The sequence below is a fragment of the Python bivittatus genome, unplaced genomic scaffold (assembly GCF_059951505.1).
Source record: "Python bivittatus isolate LINGU-HERP-01145 unplaced genomic scaffold, Pbiv_v1 ctg000200_np1212, whole genome shotgun sequence".
In the NCBI taxonomy this organism is placed as follows: Eukaryota; Metazoa; Chordata; class Lepidosauria; order Squamata; family Pythonidae; genus Python; species Python bivittatus.
In genome coordinates, this window is record NW_028277040.1 from 3,517,268 (window position 1) to 3,528,196 (window position 10,929).

A 10,929-nucleotide genomic window follows, 5' to 3' on the forward strand; every position below is an offset into this window, starting at 1 on the left:
ATACAGGGACTTGTCCAGGCAGTCACCAGGAGTCAACACTGACTCGAAGGCATACACACATACACGCATACCCACACACATAAAGGGGAGGGGAGATAGTGTAATTATCCTTGTTCTAGGATGGGTGGGGGACAGTTTGGGAAAGAGAATATTTTGAGAGTTTTTACTAAAATTGGGTCAGCAGATAGCATTGGATTGTACAAGTGTCCACAGATCTACTGACCAGGGTCAACTGTGGCTGGCAAGAATTCCCTGCAATTTTCAATAGGTCTGGTTGGTTGGTTGGTTGGTTGGTTGGTTGGTTGGTTGGTTGGTTGGTGAATATTTGTAGCCTGTCCCAATCATGATGGACAGTGAACAAGTGTGTGTGTGTGTGTGTATCTCACCACACAATAAAAAGCACAGACATCAACATACCTAGATTTCCTGTGATGACCACCCATACTCAGATAGGCTGAATGCTATATTGGAAAAACACCAATACAGTGGTACCTCTACTTACGAATGCCCCTACTTACGAAATTTTCGAGATACGACCAGCTCTGGCCCCAAAAATTTACCTCTACAGTACTTACGAACTTGCCTCTACTTACGAACTGGATCCGCAGCCATTTTCCCTGCTGCCACGCGGTCGCGGCTTCCTGTGGGCGAGATCGCAGTAGCAAAGAGACGTTCAGTGAGGCTTGTGGTGTGTTTTGTGGCATTTGGAAGGTTTTTGAGATTTAAAAATAAAATGCATATGTTTCAGAACTGTTTAGCCGTATTTACATTGAACCTTATGAGGGAAATTTACCTCGAGGTGCGACCAAATTCGGAGGGCGGATTAGCCGTATTTACATTGAACCTTATGGGAAAATTTGCCTCGTGGTGCGACCAAATTCGGAGGGCAGAACGGATTAACCGTATTTACATTGAACCTTATGGGAAACTTTACCTCGACTTGAGACCAACTCGAGTTGCAACCAGAGTCACGGAACGGATTAAGTTCGTAACTAGAGGTACCACTGTATTACTTTCCTGTGAAATGGGAAAACAGACCACTTGGGGAAGAGCATTCCAAAAAGTGAACTTCTATTGAGAACACAATATGTCTGCTCCATAACCCATGTACTTCTCAAGAGGGAGTACTCTCAATAGGCACGTGTAGATGACAAAACTGGATGGACTGATTTAACTCTGGCAAAGTGTTACCTGATGTATTCTGTGCCATAAAAGGCTTTAAAGTAATGACCAGCACTTTGAATTGTCCCATAAGTGTGCTGGTAATTAATACAATGACTTTAAAATTGGTGTTGTTCTACACTGGTAGAGTTGCTATCTAGCTTCTGCATTTTGCACCAGCTGCAGCTTTGGGGTCTTTTCTAATGGCGGTCCCACTTAGTGGGATGAAATATTCCAAGCACATAGTGAGCAGGATGTGAGTGTCATCACCAGGGCATCCTGGCTCAGATAGGATTGTAACTGGCACACCAGCCAGAGCAGCCAACCACACCAGCCATTTGTTATTTAAGCAGGAGCTTAGACCCCAGAAAGACTCTTAAGTCGCAAACCTCTCCTTTACTCAGTCTAGGGCATTTTTTATTGTATTAAGTTGTTTACTAACAAATAGCAACTCCAGCTTGGTAAGATTTAATCTGAACATGTTTCACCCCATCTAGATACTCATAGCCTGCAGAAACCAGGCCAGGACTTTCATGGCATCTTGATGACACTTTAACTCAGACTGATGGATGAACGTTCCTGGGGGTTTCATGTAGATATTGAATAATATAGAGGAGAGCCTTGAGCTTGAGTGTGTTGGAATGCTCCTCCTTCCCCAAATCACCACCTGGAACCACCATAATATGGTACCCCCAACTCTCCACCCTTGCAGTCAGTCCAGGAGGATACTATGGTCATGGCATTGACTGCTGGAGGCTAATAGGACTTAGAGGAGCACACTTCCCATCTCCATCTAAGTTTGGATGAAGGTCATCTGACAAGAGTGACCAATTCTATTTCGTCCCTGGAAAGAATCCTCTAGGATCCTCTGTAGGCTGATTTACCACTATCTTCTCAACAACATTTCCTAAAAAGGGAAATTAAAATAGAGAAACAGAAATAGAAACCAGAGACTTCCAGGTTTCACTGCAACTCACTATGAAGCATATCTTTATTTTATTTATTTTAGTTTTAGTTTAAAAACCAAGACGGAATTATCCACACAAGGCTAATGTTTAGTCTAATAAAAAGATTGTTGGCATTTAGTTCTAGTCTCTCTAGTTTTGAAATGAATTTGTCCCTTGGGGAATGAAGACAGAGAGTTTGTATTTGTGGGTGGTCCTATTTTCACTAATTGATATTGGCCCATCCAGTATCAATTAGAGGGAATAATATGTTCGATGCTGCATAAATTTATTTATCTCTATTTCATTTACCTCTGTTTATGTTATAATAAAATAAAAGAGTCAGTACAGCTGTGAGTTCTAACTTTTTGTTGCAAATTTCTGAATGTATTTCTTGGTTGAAACAGTTACCCTTCTCTTGAGTTATGAGGCTCTAGGAATGGCTTACATTAGGTAATAAGAAGGGGCAAAAATCAGGAGGAGTCTGATAGCACCTTTTCTGACTGACACATTTTATTAAAAGGCTAAGTTTTCATGATCTGCAGCTCACTTCATCAGATGCATAGAGTGGCTGGACTTACGCCTTTTAATAAAATGTGTCAATCGGAAAAGGTGCTACCAGATTCCTCCTGATTTTTTGCACCATAGACTAAGACATGGCAGTAAGCACATTTATTTTTTTCTGTCCTGCTCAAAGAACAGTTAACTCTAATGGAGTTTGTGACTTGGGGTAAGAAGCAAGAGATGGAAAAGGCAAGGATTGCAGTTCATCACGCTTTTCTGCTTACTATTTACCATGCAATTCTATTTTTTATTAATACGGATAAGGATAAAAGTTGGATGGGAGGAAACCTCACCTCCTCCTTTCCCATTTGTGTTGCTTTATGTGGCATGATCATTTTCTTTAGAATTGTGTTTCAGATGTAAAGATTATTGAGATAAGCTGTTTTTAGTCTGAACACTTTGGGCAACTTACTGCTTTCTAACTGCAGCGTTTTCAGAGTCTACTAAATATATTTCCAAAGCTTTAAACAAATTATTATAGAAAGAAAATGATAGTTTCATTTTTTTTTATTTTTTTTTACTGAAGAAGTATCATCAGACTTTAAATGACTGAGACATACCTCTGGAAATATATAGTACCATATTGACTGAATACTTTTCTTAGGTGTCAGGAAAAAGGGGCTTCAAAGCCCCTTTGAATATGTGCTTAATTAGCATTACTGAACACCCTTTCCAGAAAACATTTTCAGGTACACTTCTTACAAAGGCTCTGAAAATCTGGTTGAAATATATTTGCAGAACCATTGCTCAAGCTAAAGTGTTTTTCTTGTTCTTATGAGGGAAAATATATGCTCTTTGTTTAGATAGGGCTGCTGTAAAATATGTAGCACAATCTGGAATTGTAAAATAGATGACACACAAGTTCATTCTGTATATAGTTTAATATGCATTCAGTTTGTGCAAGTCGGTAGAGGTGCAGACATAATCTTGTGTGGGCTAAAAAAATGGGTAAAAACTCTCAGGTTAGGCTTGACGCTTGGTGACTTCCTGGACATAGCCATGTAATCTTCTTGGCATTAATTGCAGGAGAAGTTTGCCATTGCTCTTTTGGATGTAATTTTGACTTCCTGATATAGTGATATATTTTCTGGTAATCTCCCATACAAAGAGTAGCTAGATCCAGCCCTGTTTAGTTTGTTTGGGAACAGGTAAGATTGGCTAGGAGATGCAAAAGTGGCTTTCCAGTTTAAAGCTCAGTACTGAAAATTTAACAGACCTGATTTTTCCTGTTCTTTGGCTCTGAGCTTACATTGCAAACTATTACTGGTTAAAAGGTATAAAGCCAGTACATACTATGTAGATATATTTTAAAAACTGTATATAACTGTAGAAGAGTCTATAGAGGAGAACTGTATGCCAGTAAAAATATTTTGTTAATCTTTCTGCCAAACAGCAAAGTTATCTTCATATTAATCTGCAATGTGTTTCTCTAATAGTGGAAACTAATACAATATAACAGAGGCATAACTTCTTGCTTCAGTAAAGTATTCTCCTGAGTCTAATAAATGGCATGCCACGCTTTGGGATAGCAGTACTCTTGGAGCAAGGTTAACACTTCAGATTCCACTCGAGAGGAGCTGTTCTACCACACTGGCCCTACTGCCTAGCAAGGACAGCAATTGGATCCATCTAGAGTTCCTAAGAGCCCAAACTGTATAAATCTTTAAAAACAATATTTGGCTTTTTTTCTGTTTTTTTCTAACCATCACATTCTCCTGTTTGTTGTTGTTGTTGTTGTTGTTTTCTCTCCTGTTTTCTTTAGCAGAATTGAAGCTAAAGACATGGAAGGGAAACAGCAATATTTTACTATTTTTATTTTGCAACTTTGTCAGAGTAACAGAAAAAAAAATCCAGACCATTTAGATCTTTAAAAACAAGAATGGAGCAGGCTAGGTATGTTTTCATTCATGTAAACTGATGGAGTGTCTGAAAAGAGAGGCTGCTGTGGTGGATAAATTGATGGGGAGAAACACAAGGCAAAGTACATATTGCTCACTTTTATATTTGGCCCAGATTCCCACCAATCTTCAATCCTAAAATGGTTTCCTGCTCCTGTGTTAAGTATAGTAAAGTTCTTAAGAGCCATTTCTACATTTATGTTGTTTTAGGATTATTCTACTATTTTTATCCATGCTTAGTACAAATGAATTGCATTGTAAGTTTGTGCAATGTATTTTTAGAGTATTGAAATCTATAACAATGTTTTGTAAGAGCAGGAAAGGCTGTTCTCATTCATTAAATAACATTTACAATCTGGGTATTCTAATACTTAGGCAGAAGAACTATCTGATGATGTTTATGCTGCACGTCATTCAAAATATGAAGACAAAGAGAAAGCACGGTGGTCACTGTGGGAACAGTGTCGATGTCCTAGAAGGAATAGGCAGGTTGAAATTCAAATATATTGGAATTATGTTTTTGTTTATTGCCAGGAGTCTCAAATTCTTCAGCCAGGTTTCTCTTACAGAGTTATTTATCATGTTATTTTAGCTATCTGAAACTTGATTTCCCATTATTCAAATGAAAATTTACTATTGAAAATACAATTCTTGTGTCAGCATTTGCACCTAATTCTCATATAGGCAAGATGCTTGACTTAGTACTGAGTGCAGCTGCACATGAACTAAAAGGTATGTGCTGATTTTCCTGCACAGTTAGTTAGAAAACCTTCACTTACGCGGAAGTATTCAGAATTTTCATTTTGAAAAAACTTGAATGTTTTTAATTCTGAAAGTATGGGTGATATAATTTGTTGCTTTAGTAGTATCTGAAAACAAGCATTAAAGAAGTGGGTTTTTAAGATCCACAGAACTGTAGTTTTGATTCTAAACTGACTTTTTTTTCCACAGCATGCTTCCATTTTGTATGGCAATTTTTTTTTTTTAATTGGGAACTGGGGTTTGAAGACATTTGATAAGATAATGACCCAGGTGCTGTTTCAGAAAGAAAAAAAAATGCAATATTCACATGACCAATGCAGTCCTGTTATTATAAGACTAAGAAGTTATTTGCTTTCTGATCTTTGAAAATAAAGATGTATGATAAGATGGTATTATATGGTAATTTAAAATTATAATATATAAACACAGAGTATGAGAGTGGAGTATTTGCATCTTTTTGACTGAGTTCTAAAATTTTAGTTCAAAGTTTAGGAGTTGCAGAGCAATGATGGATGAGTCCCAAAGTAAATTTGGCAGTGGACTCAGTAGTATAATCTAGGTAAACTATAGTAAAAACTCAGGAATTTTATGTTATATTAACCAAAAGTGAGATACTGAATACAATAAGGCAGGGAAAAGTCAGGAAGTCAAGAGAGTTTGCTTTTGGTTTAGCTCTGGCAGTTCTTAAATTGGACTGAAAATCAGGAAAATGGAAAGGATCATTTAGAGGAAGAACGAAAGGGTTCATTATTGTAGAGGCAGGGAATAACAATTTGGAAGTGATGTTGGGGGACCATTTTCTGTTCCAATGATAGGCTGCTGTTGATACAGGACAATCCTTGTCCTTAATAGCATTAGTTTTCATTTTCTGGATGCTGCCCAACTCATCAGTTAGTGTGCTGAAGAGTTTATCACTATCAGAGAGGAGCTTGCTTAATACATTTTGGTATGGAGGTAAACATACTCTGAAGGACAATAGATTGAGCTGTATTTGCTTTATAGTCAGCACAATATTTAATTATGTGCTGGAGGCATAGGTCTTTGACAGGAACATCTTTGCTGCATCTTATTTATCACTTGGGAGATGAATAAATAGGGAAACAGCTTTCTGCTGGAGAAAATGTTGGCATGCTGCTAAACAGGCCTGGTGGTTCAATATTTGGAATAGGAGAGTCACAGGGCAGTAGCCAGTCCCCGTTAGCATCTAGTTTGTATGCATCCTGGTATACAAGTGTTGAGAATGGACAAGCCAGAGATTTTATCAGGGAAGCATTTATAAATAGTTTGCAAAGCGTGTTGAAAGAGAAAGCAGCAGCCTTCTTCTCAAATGCAACATAAACACAGTATAGGGTTTTTTTTTTCAGATCTCAGAAGTCAGATGCATGAATGTGGGTGTTGCAAAACATTCTTAGCAGCTTTGAGAAGGTACAGAATTAAAATGGCAACCAAGGAATATGCCTCATAATAAACGAATTGAAAAACTGAGTTGTCAACAAACAATTTAGCATGAACAAACACTGAAACCAAACATTTCTTGCATTCAAAATAACTTCCAAGTAAGAATAACTTTTCTGAGGGTGAAGAAATCAACTGATCCCCCACAGCTGAGGGATAAGAGATGTGGATATCCTCTCCTAAGCAGAAGTAAGTGTCCAGCTAAATTCTAGAGCCAGGGTTATTAGGAAGAAACACAAGCCTGGGATCTCTTTTATCAAAACTAAGAAGAGAAGAATCCAAGTGCTGTGCTACTGTAGCAGCCTTATGGAAAGTGAGGGTGCAGGCAGAAGCCACACCAGGAATGTGTGGACTGGAGAGTGATCTTCTCATCAAAAGACCTGAACAACTGAGATTCTGATGTGGGGTTCTGCAGAGACAAATCAAATCAAAAATTTGATTGTGGCTGTTGACCAGAAATCTAATATAATAAATAAAATCTGATTCATAATAAACAACAAATTTCATATATAAACTAGGTTACTACCACAGATGGTCATTCTGACTCATAATGTTGACGTCATGGCACATCCATATTGCTAAGTAGGAAAATGTTAATAGAATAGGTGATTTTAAGATTTCTGTTCACTTAAATACTTATTTAAGGTAGCTTAAATAAAAATTTTTAATGTGACTAGGTAAATGTTTTAATTATGGTTGGAGTAGTTGTCTTTAATTGGAATAAAAGTTTTTTTATAAATGATTATGTGTGATCAACTCATTTTTGACTCCTAGTGATCACATAGATCAATATTCTCCAAGATGATCTAATCCTAACCTGTTCTTTCATGACTCCCAATGGTGCACTCATCGCCTCTTTAACTGAGTCCATCCATCTTGCTGCTGGTCATCCTCTTCTTCTCTTTCCTTCTACCTTTCTCAGCATCAGAGCCTTTTCCAGAGAGCGGGTCTTCGCACAGTGTGTCTGAAGTAGGATAATTTGAGCCTGGTCATTTGTGCTTCAAGTGAGAACCCTGGGTTGATTTGTTCAATGATCCATCGGTTGTTTTCTTGGCTGTCCATGATATTCTCAGGAGTCTTTTCCAACACCAAAGTTCAAAAGCATCAATACTCTTTCTATCCTGCTTCTTTAAAGTCCAACTTTCACTTCCATAGAGTGTCACAGGGAATACCATGGCTTGCATGATTCTGATCTTTGTAGGTACAGACACATCATAGCAATTGAATATCTTTTCCAAGGTCTTTATGGCTGCTTTGCCGAGTGTTAGTCTGTGGTGTATTTCTTGACTGCTTGTCCCTTTACTGCTGATGGTTGATCCTAAAAGGCAGAAGTTATCCACCATTTCAATATCTTCATTGTCAATTCTAAGGCTGGTTGTTCTGCCTGTTGTCATTAATTTGGGTTTCTTTATATTTAATTTTAGTCCCATTTTTTCACTGTGCTCTTTGACTTTTAGTACTAGGTCTTGCAGATCCTTTCCATTTTCAGCTATCAGAGTAGTGTCATCAGCATAGCACAGGTTACTGATGTTTCTTCCTCCAATTTTAAAACCATGCTTATCTTCTTCCAATCAAGCTTCCCTTAATATATATTCCACATATAGGTTGAATAAATAAGGGGAGAATATGCAGCCTTGTCGCACTCCTTTGCTAACCTGGAACCAGTCTGTTTCACCATGTTCTATCCAGACTGTGGCTTCCTGACCTGTATATAAGTTTCTTATGAGGACAGTGAGATGTTCTGGGATTCCCATTTTTCTGAGCACAATCCACAACTTGATGTGATTGACACAATCAAAGGCTTTTCTATAGTCAATGAAACACATACTGACTTCTTTTTGGTATTCTTTGGCTTTTTCGGTTATCCAGCATGCATCAGCAATAATGTCTCATGTTCCTTGGCCTTTTCTAAAGCCAGCTTAAACATCTAGCATCTCATTTTCCATGTAGGGCTCTAACCTGTGTTGGATGATCCTAAGCATTATTTTGCTAGCATGTGAAATTAAGGATATTGTATGATACTTTGCACACTCTGTTAAGTCTCCTTTTTTGGGGTATTGGAATGTAGACTGACCTCTGCCAATCAGTTGGCCACTGTGGTGTTCTCCAGATTATCTGGCAAAGCTTGGGTAGACTGATTCTTCTTCTATCACTTGCCATATTTCAGTTAGTATTGCATCAGTTCCTGTAACCTCACTTGGTAATAATCAGAGTGCTGATCTAACTTCATCTTCTAGTACTAGATGTTCTTGTAAATAGGGAGTATCTTCTAAGGTATCTTGGAAGTCGACATCACTACTGTATGGTGTTTCAGTATATTCTTTCCATCTTCCTTTGATTTCCTTTGTATTGGTTACTGTCTGTCCATTGGCATCCTCTAGCATACTAATTCAATGTTGGAACCTTCTTCTGAGTTCAGAGATCTTTTGAAAGACTTTCCTTGTTTTTCAGTGTCTGCTTCCATCCTCAGTATCTTTACAGATGTTGCTGTAACACTGCTTCTTGTCTCTTCTAACAGCTGTCTGAAACTCTTTGTAAAATTCCTTTCTGAGATTTTTGGCTTTGGCTTCTCTCTTCTTGGCAATTTCCAGAGTTTGTTTTGACATCCAGTTTGCTTTCTTCTCTTTCTTCATTTTTGGCAGTCTCTTTTCACAGTCATCCTTAATGACTTCTTTAAGTTCATTCCATAATTCCTCTGGTTCTCTATCAGTGAGATTCAGGACTTCCAATCAATTCCTGATGTCCTCCTTGAAAATGGTGGGCAATGTTCAAGATCATATTATGGAAACTGACTGGCTTTCTTCTTCTTTAGAAGAAGGAGCTTGCACATGAGCAGTTCATGATCTGTTCCACAGTCAGCACCTGGCCATGTCTTTGATGCTATAATTAAGCTCTTCCACCTCCTTTTAGCAATAATATAGTCAATGGAATAAATAAAATAAAATGGAATAAAATGTAAAACCTAGACAAATATGCTCCATAGATGTGATCACATGGATATTAACTTTGTAATACTGGACTTTTGGCACTTTTCTCATATTGTGATTCTGAGAAATCATAAGGAATATCTTATTTTAATAGTATTTTAAAAGAGGCAGGACACATAGAATCACAGAAAGATTATAGACTGTTTAAAAGACTGATAAAAATGGAAAAACTTTTGTATATAGTAGGAAGTGTATGTTTTTGTTTCCTAAAAGTTCCCTTCAGCATTAGATTTATCTTTAGAGAATTCCAAGAAATATAACTTTTTCCATCATAGCTTCTTTTTCATCAGATCATTTCTAGTGAAAGAAACTAGAGCTTATTTTATTTCATTATAGATCATATAGCAGAAATTTTGAAGAACAAGATGCATCACTGAAAGAAAAACAAGCAAATTCTAATTTAACACGCTATATTTCTGAAAACACTGCAGACATAACTTCAGAAGTCTACAGTTCTCTGTACTTGGGAACATCAGAGTCTTCAGGAAAAAAACAGTCAAAGGTAATATATACTCTAATATGCAATTTAAATATAAGCATTTAATTATTATTGAGTGTACTGAACAGCAGCTAAAAGAGGGACCAAAGTAAGCTACTTAGCAACTTAAAAAAAAAATCCAGCTTAGATCTTTTGCTTTATAAAGTGTTTGTATTGTCTTTCATTAAAACATTTTTTCTGTTTAATATACCAGAGCGCTTTTATTTAGCTTTGTATATAAGTCTCCTAATCACACTTTTCCTTAGCTATAATTTTAAAGATTTAGTTGGGAGAATACACACACACACACACACCAGGTATATTCAGTGAGATTACTTTTGAGTAGACAACATAAAGTATTGTATTGGAGAAGTGCAACTCATTATGTATTTATTTCATGGGGACTTATTTTGGGGTAGTGTGTACTATACATACTATATGATATGAGGCTTCCCCAAGCTATTTGATTAAACCTTCTAAATAAAACTGGCCTATTTTGTCATGGTGTAAACTTTTCAGAGCTGATGTGTTATATATTTTACAGCTTCCAGTATCAGAATTAAGAATAGTTTCAAATATTTTGTACAAGATATGTAGCATATTTACTCCAAAGAAAGATAACCCTGAACCTGTCCCACCCAAAAACAACTAGGTTAAAAAAAAAAAAAACCCTCAGTGCC

General features: G+C 37.1%; 1 protein-coding gene across 4 annotated transcripts in view; it reads left to right on the forward strand.

Annotated features, from left to right (window-relative positions):
- Nucleotides 1–10,929, forward strand: part of KANSL1L (KAT8 regulatory NSL complex subunit 1 like) — a 61,351-nt gene that overhangs the window by 49,054 nt on the left and 1,368 nt on the right. For 3 of the 4 annotated variants that reach the window (XM_088135593.1, XM_088135594.1, XM_088135595.1), the window contains exons 13-14: nt 4,943–5,052; nt 10,108–10,273. In XM_088135593.1, the coding sequence (XP_087991719.1) occupies nt 4,943–5,052; nt 10,108–10,273 (276 nt within the window). Of the gene's footprint in view, nt 1–4,942; nt 5,057–10,107; nt 10,274–10,929 lie in introns of those variants that run through there. The other variant, XM_088135596.1, reaches the window with a different exon arrangement.